Consider the following 12,865-nt stretch of genomic DNA (forward strand, 5'->3'; position numbering starts at 1 on the left):
TCTATTGGGTAGGGAGGAAGAAGAAGAGAATGGAGGATTGATGTCCCCAATATGCAACTGTACAAAGTACAAGAAGCGAACAATAGCAGTGTATCTTGATGGAGTACAGCCAATTGGGCCGCTGTGGAGTCTTTAGTCTGTCACCTTGGCTCAGTGGGCAGCAGACACTTCAGAATCAAAGGCCGTGGGCTGGAGTCCCACGGCAGCATTTAATATCGGCCAGTGCTCCAGTGCATCAAGTCATTTTACTCTTGAATTTGTCACAGTGTTCTATTTTCAACCTGGCGCAATAAACCCATCAGGAAGACCGACATTTGTATATTGCCTTATTGCACCCCAAAGTACTTCACAGACAGCAAACTATTTTGAAGGGCAATCAGTATGGTTATGTTGGCAAATGTGGCAGCCATTTGTGCCCTGCAAGATCCTGCGATATCTTGCAATTAACCGTGTATTGCCTTGTTCTTTAATCCATTCAGTCACTAGAAACAGTCTCTTGTTATTTATCCTTTCCCTTCATATTTTTGTTACAACTCCTACAAATCGCTCTGTAATCTCTTCTGTTGCAATGGAAATGCCCCCAGCTCGGCACGTCTTTTTGTTTTTGTATTTCCTCACGCCAGGCAGCATCCTAGTGAATCTCTGCTGTATCCTCCATATCCTTTCCTATAGTGAGCAGCCCCAGAGTGCACACAGCACTCCAACTGTCGTCTTACTGAGGTTTTCTACAGATCCACCATGACATCTGGGCTTTTCTATTCGACGCCTCTTGCCGTGAAACCCAGTATTCCAGCAGCTTTACTGAATGGCCTTATCCACTTGAGGCACTACTTTGCCTGTCTTGTGAACCTGAATCCTTAAATGCTTCTGCTCTTTTGCAGCCAGACGTGAGATTGGTGTACAGCGGTTTTATTCCGTGGGGCCCGTTTCAGTTCAGACGGCCGGTGTGTTGTTACTGACTTAGCGCCAGAGGAGTGAACGTTTTGAAGTTATTCACTGCAGGTTAATCCAAATAAAATGTAGGAATGAGAAAAACAGTCACTGAGTTCACTCGATTTTCATCAACTTGCTTCTCATTATTCGGCATCGGCTCGCCCGGTCCTTTTGCAGTTCTGTTCCTGTGGCCCGTGTGAATTATCGGTCCCAAAGATGTGCTTGCTATTACTCCCAAAGCAGCATTTATTCTCAAATTCTTAGGCCGCGATTTTATCAATGGAGGCGGGTTGGGTGCGGGTCAGGTGGTTTCCGGCTTCCAGTCCCAGCCCACAGACGTGATTTTACTTTGACCTTGTTAAGCCCGCTCTGCGGGCTTGCCAGCCAATTAAGAGGAAGCCGATCAGATGATGTCATTTGATGACGTGTCATCTGCCGGTTTTCTTAAAGGGACTACGCACAATTTTTTTTTGACAGCTGATTTTTCAGTGTTTGACAGCATTGAGGTGCTGCAAACACTGACAATCACTGTATAAAGGTGAACTCTTGCACCCAGACTCTCCAATGACTCGCTCCGTAGGCTGGAATAGATGGCAGCTGCAGGTGAAGTGACAGAAGCGATCTGTCACTGGTGAGAGCGGTTTTCCCAATGAGATGGCACTGGACATGGATTTCCAAACTTGTAACCTAAAGAAATGTGTAAATGTATTAAAAATGCATTTCCCAACATTTTTTTTTACCTCTGAGACTCACCAGTGAAACATTGGATCCTTCACACCACTTCTGCAGCTGTCAGCAATCCAGAAGCACTACAGCAGACGCACAACACGCCACACTTACCTGGCGTGGTGTCCAGACGTCGGGGAACCCGAGCCAGAAGCGGTAAAATTCAAAAAGAGCCTGTCAAATACTAGCAACTACCTGTTAATAGGCAGGTAATTGCTTTTAATCCTCTTCCCGCCGATAGGTGTCGGGTCCATGTGCAAATCGGGGACCCGACAATGGGGAAAATTGTTTGGAGGTGGGTTGCCGGCGGGATCGTCACCTGCCGTCAATCAAAACGATTTTAACCTTTGACCCGCCTCCAAACCCGCCCTCTGAGTGCCGATAAAATCGCGGCCTAAGTCTGTTTAGAGCAATGATTTCTTCCTCTACCGAGGTGCTATCAGATACTTTCTACCGGATTAGTATGTGCACATGGGCAACAATTTAATTTCCTCAGCAAATCTGAGTGCTAGTTCTGTACTTGGACTGGCTTTCTGCAACAAAATGTACCGATAAATGTCTGTAAACTTGGACTGTGCATTGCCCGCAGAAATGACTCATACTGGCAGGCTTCCATGTAGTGTTTTTAATATGTATAACTCTTGGACTGCAGTACACGAGGTTACAATGTGTTTCAAGCTAGCGTCTTCACCTACATGTGTGAGGTTAAGTCCAAAAGATGGAGATGTGTGCGTGCGTGCTCATATTTCCTCACTCTCTCGTGCACAAGTAGAACAGATTTCGGCTGCTATCAGCTTGGCTCAGTTGGCAGCACTCTTCCCCTCCATGCCAGAGGGTTCAAGTCTTACTCCAGGATTTGAGCATATAATCTAGATCGCTACTTCCAGTACACTTCTGCATTGTGGAGGTGCTGTCTTTAAAAAGCAAAGCCCTTCCTGTTCAGTAGGATGTTGCTGAAAGAATTTATATAGGGGGAGAAATTGGGTGAGTAGCGCCACCTGTTAGCGCCTAAAGAGGCAGTCAGTGGCTGTAGCGCCACTGGCTGCGCCTCCCGCGATATTCAGTAGGGGCGCTAATGGTGGCGTTAGGCATTTGCGCTGCGCCGCCACCGATGACGTCATCGGTGTGCGCAGCGCCCCGTTCGCGATATTTGGTAGCGAACGCCGCAGTTGCGCCGCTCGCTACCTGCGCCCGGTTCACGGGGCCTTACTGTGCCGGCAGCGGCGCAAGTTAAGGTGGAGGTGCGGGGCGGCCACTTTTTCGGCGGCAGCCTGCCAGCACCTCCGTCCCCGGCCTCCTAACCTACCTCCCCCCCCCCCCCCCCCCCCCCCCCCCGCAGCATTGCCGGCTGTTTCCCGAGAGCCCGGCACTTCTCCTTAGTGCCGGGCTCATTTGCCGGCACTCGCGATCGGGGATCGCGCTGTTGCAGGCACCTCCCCCTTAACAGTGGGAGGAAGGCCTGCAGTACCGCAGCGTGCCGTGCCGCAGCATGTGGCGCTGCGGCACATTGCGCTGAGATAATCAGTTTCAGCGCCCTAAGAGGGACGCGGAGCGCCTCGAGCCTCGCCCCGTCTCCCTCGGGCACTGAAACTGAATTTCTGGCGATCAGTATCACTCCGATCGCTGCGCTAAAACCTGCGCTCAGGCGACTTTTGCGCCACTTTGGCACCCCAACCCAATTTCTAGGCCTCAGTGTCTTAATGTCCCAAAGGCCTTCACAGCTAATAAAGTACTTGAGAATTGTAGTCACTGTTGTAGCGTAGGGAAATCAGGGAATAATGTCAGATGTTTACAGGTAATCTTTCTAACTGCCATTTATCACACCTCGGCAGAGAGATAATCACAGCAATCGCTACAGCAATCCTGACTGACCTGTTTGGACACCATTTACACCTTTGATTGCTGTGATTATCTCTCTGCCGAGGTGTGATAAATGGCAGTTAGAAAGATTACCTGTAAACATCTGACATTCCCTTTCCCTGACTATATAAGCTGTGTTTTTATGCATCTCTCCACTTCACCTGACGAAGGAGCAGCGCTCCAAAAGCTTGTGATTTCAAATAAAGCTGTTGGACTATAACCTGGTGTTGTGTGATTTCTTACATTTGTCCACCCCAGTCCAACACCGGCATCTCCACACCATAAACAACAATGAGATAGAATCAGAAATTTACAGCACAGAAGGAGGCCATTTGACCCATCGTGTCTGTGCGATAAATGACCGGATAATCTATTGTAGTGATGTTGGTTGAGGGATAAATATAGGTTAGGACACTGGGAGAACTCCCCTGCTCTTCTTCGAAATAGTGCCATGGGGTCTTTTATGCCCACCTGCGAGGGCAGATGGGGCCTCGGTTTAATGTCTAATACGAAAGACGGCACCTCTGACAGTGCAGCACTCCCTCAGAACTGTCAGCTTAAAATATGTGCTCAAGTCTCTGGAGTGGGGCTTGAACCCTGAACCTTCTGCCATGGAGATGCGAATGCTACGACTGAGCCAAGCCTGACACTGTTCGAGAGCAGGATGTTCTCCTGGTACTTGAGCCAATGTTGATCCCTCAGTCAACACTACCAGAAAAGGATTAACCGGTCATGTGTCTCATTACTGTTTGTGGGATATTCGCTCTGGCCAAATTGGTTGTAGTTTTGCTGACATGAGTCACTTCATTTGAAAAGTAATTTGTTTCTCAGAGACACGAAGTGCTGAGTAAATCTGAATGTCTTTTTTCCACGATTGTTGGGGATTTAAGCAAAATAAACCATTTGGATTGTGGCCATCACTTGTGGAATAATGCTGTTTGGCTTAGGAACGTAGTAACAGGAGTCGGCCATTCAGCCCCTCGAGCTTGTTCCGCCAGTCAATGAGATCACGGCTGATCTGTGACCGAACTCCATGTACCCGCCTTTGGCCCATATCGCTTAATACCACGCGGACTGCAGCGGTTCAGGAAGGCAGCTTACCACCACCTTCTCGGGGGCAATTAGGGATGGGCAATAAATGCCAGTCTTGCCAGCGATGCCCACATCCCGTGAATGAATAAAAAAAAATCTTTGGCTAACAAAAATCTGATCAATCTCAGATTTAAAACTAACAATTGACTTAGCATCGATTGCCATTTCTGGAAGAGAGTTCCAAACTTTACCACTCTGTGTGTAGAAGTGTTCCTAACTTCACTCCAAAAAGGTCTGGCTCTAATTTTTAGACTGTGTTCCCTAGTCCTAAACTCCCCAACCTGCGGGAATAGTTTCTCTTTCTCTATCTACCCTATGTTCCCCTTTAATATCTTGAAAACTTCGATCAAATCATACCTTAACTGTCTAAATTCCAGGCAATACAGACCTAGTTTGTGTAATCTCTCCTTGTAGTTTAACCCTTGGAGTCCAGCTATCCTTCTGGTAAATCTACGCTGCACTCCCTCCAAGCTTATTTGGGTAAAGCACTGGTGTGTAGCCAAACAGTGTAAACCAGGTCCACAGAGCCATAATGAAATCATCTGATCCACTTGCTTCACTCTGCGGAGTGTAACTGTAGCCTGAAATTTTTTTAAATTCGTTCATGGGATGTGGGTGTCGCTGGCAAGGCCAGCATTTATTGCCCATCCCTAGTTGCCCTGGAGAAGGTGGTGGTGAGCCGCCTTCTTGAACCGCTGCAGTCCGTGTGGTGAAGGTGCTCCCACAGTGCTGTTAGGGAGGGAGTTCCAGGATTTTGACCCAGCGACGATGAAGGATCAGCGATGTATTTCCAAGTCTCTTCTCTCAGAGTGTTGTAAATCTGTGGAATTCTCTGCCCCAGAGAGCTGTGGAGGCCGGGTCATTGAATATAGTTAAGGTGGAGATAGACAGATTTTTGAACAATAAGGGAGTCGAGGGTTATGGGGAGCGGGCGGGGAAATGGAGCTGAGCCCAAGATCAGATCAGCCATGATCTCATTAAATGACGGAGCAGGCGCGAGGGGCCAAATGGCCTACTCCTGCTCCTATTTCTTATGTAAGTCAGGATTGTGTACAACTTGGAGGGGAACTTGGAGGTTGTGGTGTTCCCATGCGCCTGCTGCCCTTGTCCTTCTAGGTGGAAGTGGTCACGGGTTTGGGAGGTGCTGCCGAAGAAGACTTGGCAAGTTGCTGCAGTGCATCTTATAGATGGTACACACTGCAGCCACGGTGTGCCGGTGGTGGAGGGAGTGAATGTTTAAGGTGGTGGATGGGGTGCCAATCAAGCGGGCTGCTTTGTCCTGGATGGTGTCGAGCTTCTTGAGTGTTGTTGGAGCTGTACTCATCCAGGCAAGTGGAGAGTATTCCATCACACTCCTTACTTGTGCCTTGTAGACGGTGGAAAGGCTTTGGGGAGTCAGGAGGTGAGACACTCGCCGCAGAATACCCAGCCTCTGACCTGCTCTTGTTGCCACTGTATTTATGTGGCTGGTCCAGTTAAGTTTCTGGTCAATGGTGACCCCCAGGATGTTGATCAAATCAAATCAAATCAACTTTTATTGTCATTGTTAGTGCACATGTGCAGTACAACGAAATGTAGGCTTGCGGCTCCCGAGAGTGTACATTTAGATTAAGACATTTAAACATTCAACGTACATTTGGCTTGTAGTATATTAACATAAATATAACCATAATAAAGTGCATTGGCAGATGTGCAGGCTTTAGAGTTTATTTGTGGAGTTCAGTAGGATGACAGCCCTGGGAAAGAAGCTGTTCCTAAATCTGGTCGTACGGGTGCGAATGCATCTGTAGCGTCTCCCAGATGGCAGGAGGGCGAACAGACTGTGGCTGGGGTGGGTAGGGTCTTTGATGATGGTCCATGACCTCCGTAAACAGCGTTTCTGGTATATGTGCTCTATGGTCGGTAGCCGGGTGCCGGTAATGCGTTGGGCAGTTTTGACTACCCGCTGCAGGGCTTTCCGGTCATAGTAGCTACAGCTGCCATACCATACTGTGATACCATACTGGTGGGGGGATTCGGCGATGGTTATTCCATTGAATGTCAAGGGGCAGTGGTTAGATTCTCACTTGTTGGAGATGGTCATTGCCTGGCACTTGTGTGGCGCGAATGTTACCTGCCACTTATCAGCCCAAGCCAGCGTGTCGTCCAGGTCTTGCATGCGGGCATGGACTGCTTCATTATCTGAGGAGTTGTGAATGGCGCTGAACACTGCAGCCATCAGCGAATATCCCTATTTCTGACCTTTTATGATGGCGGGAAGGTCATTGATGAAGCAGCTAAAGATGGTTGGGCCTAGGACACTGCCCTGAGGAACTCCTACAGCGATGTCCTGGGGCTGTGATGACTGACCTTCAATCACTACAACCATCTTCCTTTGTGCTAGGTATGACTCCAGCCAGTGGAGCGTTTTTCCCCCCTCCGATTCCCATTGACTTCAGTTTTACTAGGGCTCCTTCATGCCACACTCGGTCAAATGCTGCCTTGATGTCAAGGGCAGTCACTCTCACCTCACCTCTGGAATTCAGCTCCTTTGTCCATGTTTGGACCAAGGCTGTAATGAGGTCTGGAGCCAAGTGGACCTGGCGAAACCCAAACTGGGCATCAGTGAGCAGGTTATTGGTGAGTAAGTGCCGCTTGATAGCACTGTCAATGACACCTTCCATCACTTTGGTGATGATTGAGAGTAGACTGATGGGGCGGTAATTGGCCGGGTTGGATTTGTCCTGCTTTTTGTGGACAGGACGTACCTGGGCAGTTTTCCACATTGTCGGATAGATGCCAGTGTTGTAGCTGTACTGGAACAGCTTGGCTAGAGGCGCGGCTAGTTCTGGAGCACAAGTCTTCAGCACGATAGCCGGGATGTTGTCAGGGCCCACAGCCTTTGCTGTATCCAGTGCGCTCAGCCGTTTCTTGATATCACGTGGAGTGAATCGAATTGGCTGAAGACTGACTTCTGTGATGGTGGGGACCTCACTCGGCACTTCTGGCTGAAGGTGGTTGCGAACGCTTCAGCCTATTCATGGAGCCTCCTCCTCCGTTAGTTGTTTAATTGTCCACCACCATTCACGACTGGATGTGGCAGGACTGCAGAGCTTCGATCTGGTTTTCCCTTTCCCAACAACAACAACAACTTGTATGTAGCCTAGGAGATCACCTGGTTTCGGGTAGGGTGTAGTATATATTGTGATACACAAGGTATCGCAATTGTGTGTGACCGGCTCAGTGGATCAGAGGGCCTTTACCTGGCCGTCATTGTTCGTATGTTTGTTTGAAACAGAAGGGGGAGAGAGGAGAAATTGGCACCTGGAAACCCAAAACTGCAGTCTGCGTCGCCCACTCGCCAGACTTGGAGTTGCAAGGTTACTCGTCTACCAGATGTACAGGAATAGATTGATCTATTGAAGTTTTTTAGTCCGCGCAATGCGGTGGTAGAATTACCGTATCGAGATTTCTGCTACCAGAGGCTGTCCCTCTTACTTTGAGGACCTTGGGTCGGGAGATACCGAGCATCTCTTTTGCTCAGCAGCAGTGACCAGTTCCATTGTTGGATTTGGAATGATTGTGTTTTGTTCTTAGTCTGTCTGTCTCGACTGTGACAAGCATAAAACATATTGGCGGTGGGGGGGCGGTGGGGAAAGCCTGCGAGACTCATTTGATTGCAATCAAATGGACCCCTACAGGAAAGGAGACAGAGTGCGAGAACGGTTTGCTTCCTCCAGTTAGGGTTTCAAGGTGTTGGGTTACTGTGCATGCGCCAAGAGATCTCGCTCATGTGGTAGGAATTGTACCTCTGCTGCTCACACACTGAAGGGCTCACTGCCAAACTTCAAATTAAAAGAACACTTCAGGGTAAAGTTCTACAGTAGCTTTAGAAGGCATTTGTGCATTGGACAGATGTTGTGGTGTCTGCCGTGGCTCGGTGGGCAGCACCTCTCGCCTCTGAGTCAGAAGGTTGTGGGTTCAAGTCCCACTCCAGAGACTTGAGCACAGAATCCAGGCTGACACTCCAGTTACTTTCAGGATTATCCCTTTTGAAATCTGTGCTGGATATTTCTAATTATTTGCCCCTTATTATGTGGCAATTTCATCCTTAATTCAAGACTCTAAAGTTTTCCTTACCACTAGTTGTTTTTTTTTAATGGAATATACTTATTCTGTGCCTTTGCAATCACTGTTTTAAAAACTTCCCACTTGTTGCTGTACTGTCCTGTGCGCCAGTTTATCCTTCCACCTCCCCTCTGCTCGCTCGCTTCTCGTCTTTCTGAAATCTGCCGTCATCCAATCATGCGTTTTGAGTTTTCGTACTGACCTTTTCCCCTCTCTAAGTCGGATCTTAAACCTTGTTATACATTGTGGTCACTATTCCCAGAAGGTCCTCACCCACATTCAGCTGGTCTGTCTGATTCGTTTCATTACTCATAGCCGGATCTGACAACACCTCCGGCCCACTCGCACACTCCTGTGCACACTTCAGGAATTCCATTCCCTTTACTCCCTCTCTGTCCCATTCCATAAGTTGATAATTAAAAATCTCCCAGAACAATCGCTTTGTTATTCCATCTCATCTTTTTAATCTGTCTGCAGATTTCCTCTTCCGTTTCCTTCCCCGATTTTCCCCGTGGTCTGTAATACCCCCTTACTCACGTAACCAGCCCTTTTTAAAAAAAAAAAAACAATCTTTGAGCTCCAGCCAGCTTGACTGTCTGTTGCCCCTTTCTTGTCTACATCGCCCCTCTTTTAGTAATACTGTATTGCCACGCCACCTCTTTGTAACATTTCTATCCTAAATATCCTATCCTGATGTTTATTTTCCATTCTTCTCCAGTTTGCAGCCAGGTTTTTGTTAATACTACAGAGTCTAGCTCTCCCAGCACATTAATGGCTTGGAGTTCCGCTAATTTATTTTCCACGTTCTGCGCATTGCAGCACCTGCATTTTAAACCATTTTTTTCCCCCACTCTTCCTTTTCTGATTACTTTTTTCTCTAAGCTACCCCCTATCCTTACTTCAGTCTCTGGGCCGCGCTTCGACTGCAGCTGAGGGACCTACTCCCACATCTCTGCCATTGCTGCTTAAGGTAGGCCAGGAGGCAATGCTCGAAACAGGCTGGCAGGATTGGTGCTGACTCGCTGCCTCTCTGAGAGTGCCTGACCGGTTGCTAGTCACGGCACAGTGACCTGGATCAGGAACTTGCTGAAGCAAGGGTCAATTCTGGATCTGGCTGCTGCCATAGCTCTCTAATTTAGGAAACACTTCCTCCATTGACCTCCCCAGGCCGGGTGACGGGACGGGAGGGGCGGAGGCTGGGAAATCGAGCGGTGTTTCTGTATATCTCTACAAAATGTCAATCCGGATACTCAACAGATAGTGATCCAGCTCTTCCAATGAAAGGTGCTCATTAACGCTCTGCCTGCATCAGTGGAGCATAGATTGTAAAAATAGCAATATGGCTTTTTCTTGTGCTGCAAGCCTTATCAGCTGGGGGGTCGAAGAGGAGAGACTGAGTGGGGTTCTGGGCGCAGAGGCCGAGAGGAAACGCGGGCTGTCCGGGTGCCACCCCTGGGCTGTAACCAGTCCGTCAGCTCAGTCATTCAGTGCTCCAGCTGCTTCCTCTGTCCTGAGGATGTAATGGAGGATAGACGAACACTGTCTCCTGCTTCCCGTGTTCTTGACTGCTTAAGACTTCACACTTAACAGGTATCAAGAAAGCTGGTCAATTCCTGCTGATTTCCTGGCTACTTTTCCCCCAGTAACCGAAAATACTCTCGAATTAATGTGCTGAAGAGCAATTAGTCTGTAATTGGCCTCTGAGAATGTCTTTTTACAGTACGAAGCCCTTGGGCTTAAAGGGCCAGCAGGTAAGGTTCTACCATAGCAGAGTAATGCATTGTGTGTTACATGCTATGAGATGTCCCTGTCGTTAAGAGGATGTCCTCCACTTTACTTTGAGGTCTGCCACGGGTGAATTTGAAATGCGTAATTCCTTATTTTACAGCTTCCCGTCTTTGAAAATGCGACACTCGATGAGGATGAGGTTGGAGGTGACCTAACGGACAGTGAAGAGAGCCTTTTCTCTGGCTTAGAGGATTCAGGGAGTGACAGCGGTGGTGAGGGGGATGATGATGACGGTGATGACCATGAGGAGGAGAAGGGTGAGGACGATGATGGCGGTGGTGTTGAAGAGAAGAGTATGAAGGATAAGTTCAGCAAGCGGGATGCTAAGGTGAGTTACAACGACAATTTTATTTTTCTGGGAAACATTGTGTGTCCTGAACATTGTTTGGTTTCTGTTTATATCAGAAGCCATCTCTAGCTGGGATGGAGGGCAGGTGACCTGAGCTTTCAGAGGTCTGGCTGAGGAAGGGGCTTAAACTCATTTTATATCGCCCACCCTCTGTAGCGCCTGTCCTTCATTTGGCGATTAGTTGATTATCTCCACTGTGGACCCATTGTACAATTCAGACTTCTTTCCAATGCTTCTTACTTGAGCACAAAATGTCAGCTTCAGTTGACAAGCCCACACCTGTGAAACTAAGCTTGACTTCATGCTTGAACTATATAACATGCCACCAGCACGGGCCAGTATTTAATTGGAGTAGGTATCAGAACGAGTACACCATGTTCACTGTCAGTTTAACCTCGGTCGTGGGGAAACTTTTAGAAACGATAATCCGGGACAAAATTAACAGTCACTTGGACAAATGTGGATTAATTAAGGAAAGCCAGCACGGATTTGTTAAAGGCAGATCGTGTTTAACTAACTTGATTGAGTTTTTTGATGAGGTAACAGAGAGGGTAGATGGCAATGCGGTTGACATGGTGTACATGGATTTCCAAAAGGCGTTTGATAAAGTGCCACATAATAGGCTCGCCAGCAAAGTTGAAGCCCATGGAATGAAAGGGACAGTGGCAGCATGGATACAAAATTAGCTAAGTGACAGGAAACAGAGAGTAGTGGTGAACGGTTGTTTATTGGACTGGGGGAAGGCACACTGGGGTTGGTACTAGGATCACTGCTTTTCTTGATATATATCAATGACTTGGACTTGGACAGGGCACAATTTCAAAATCTGCAGATGACACAAAACTTGGAAGTATAGTGAACAGTGAGGAGGACAGTGATAGACTTCAAGAGGACATGGACAGGCTGGTGGAATGGGCGGACACGTGGCAGATGAAATTTAACGTAGAAAAGTGTGAAGTGATACATTTTGGTAGGAAGAACGAGGAGAGGCAATATAAACTAAAGGGTACAATCCTAAAGGGGGTGCATGAACAGAGAGACCTGGGGGTATATGTGCACAAATCATTGAAGGTGGCAGGGCAGGTTGAGAAAGCGGTTAAAAAACATATAGGATCCTGGGCTTCATAAATAGAGGCATAGAGTACAAAAGCAAGGAAGTTATGATGAACCTTTATAAAACACTGGTTCGGCCTCAACTGGAGTATTGTGTCCAATTCTGGGCACCGCACTTTAGGAAGGATGTGAAGGCCTTAGAGAGGGTGCAGAAAAGATTTACAAGAATGGTTCCAGGGATGAGTGATTTCAGTTATGTGGATAGACTGGAGAAGCTGGGGTTGTTCTCCTTAGAGCAGAAACGGTTGAGAGGCGATTTGACCGAGGTGTTCAAAATCATGAGTGCTCGTGACAGAGTAGATAGAGAGAAACTGTTCCCGTTGGCGGGGAAGGGTCGAGAACCAGAGGACACAAATTTAAGGTGATTGGCAGAAGAACCAAAGGCGACGTGAGGAAAAACTGTTTTACGCAGCGAGTGGTTAGGATCTGGAATGCACTGCCTGAAAGGGTGGTGGAGGCAGACTCAATCGTGGCTTTCAAAATGGAATTGGATAAGTACCTGAAGGAATTTTTTTTTCCAGGCTCCGGGGAAAGGGCGAGGGAGTGGGGCTAGCTGAAGTGCTCTTGCAGAGAGCCGGCACGGGCTCGACAGGCCGAATGGCCTCGTTCTGTGCTGTAACCATTCTTTGATTCTGTCATATCTCTGCAAATTGGTGGGAATCATCACGCTGATGGACAATATGGTTCAGGCTAAAAAGGCACTAGATAAGCTTATTAAAAAACATTAAACTATGCAGAATGAAAAGGGGTAAATAGATGACAATAACAGTACAATGCTTAATTTCTTAATATAAAGAATGGGGAGTGGGACTAATTGGAGAGCTCTTTCAAAGAGCCAGCACGGGCATGATAGGCCGAATGGCCTCCTCCTGTGCTGTAAGATTCAATAATTCTGTA

General features: G+C 47.8%; 1 protein-coding gene across 2 annotated transcripts in view; it reads left to right on the forward strand.

Annotated features, from left to right (window-relative positions):
• bop1 (BOP1 ribosomal biogenesis factor) overlaps positions 1 to 12,865 on the forward strand; it is a 209,098-nt gene that overhangs the window by 38,357 nt on the left and 157,876 nt on the right. For both annotated transcript variants that reach the window (XM_085987300.1, XM_085987302.1), the window contains one exon: positions 10,607 to 10,834. In XM_085987300.1, coding sequence (XP_085843426.1) covers positions 10,607 to 10,834 — 228 coding nt within the window. The remainder of the gene's footprint in view (positions 1 to 10,606; positions 10,835 to 12,865) is intronic.

The sequence above is a fragment of the Somniosus microcephalus genome, chromosome 5 (genome assembly GCF_052327205.1).
Source record: "Somniosus microcephalus isolate GS21.2 chromosome 5, FLI_Smic_1.0, whole genome shotgun sequence".
Lineage (NCBI taxonomy): Eukaryota > Metazoa > Chordata > Chondrichthyes > Squaliformes > Somniosidae > Somniosus > Somniosus microcephalus.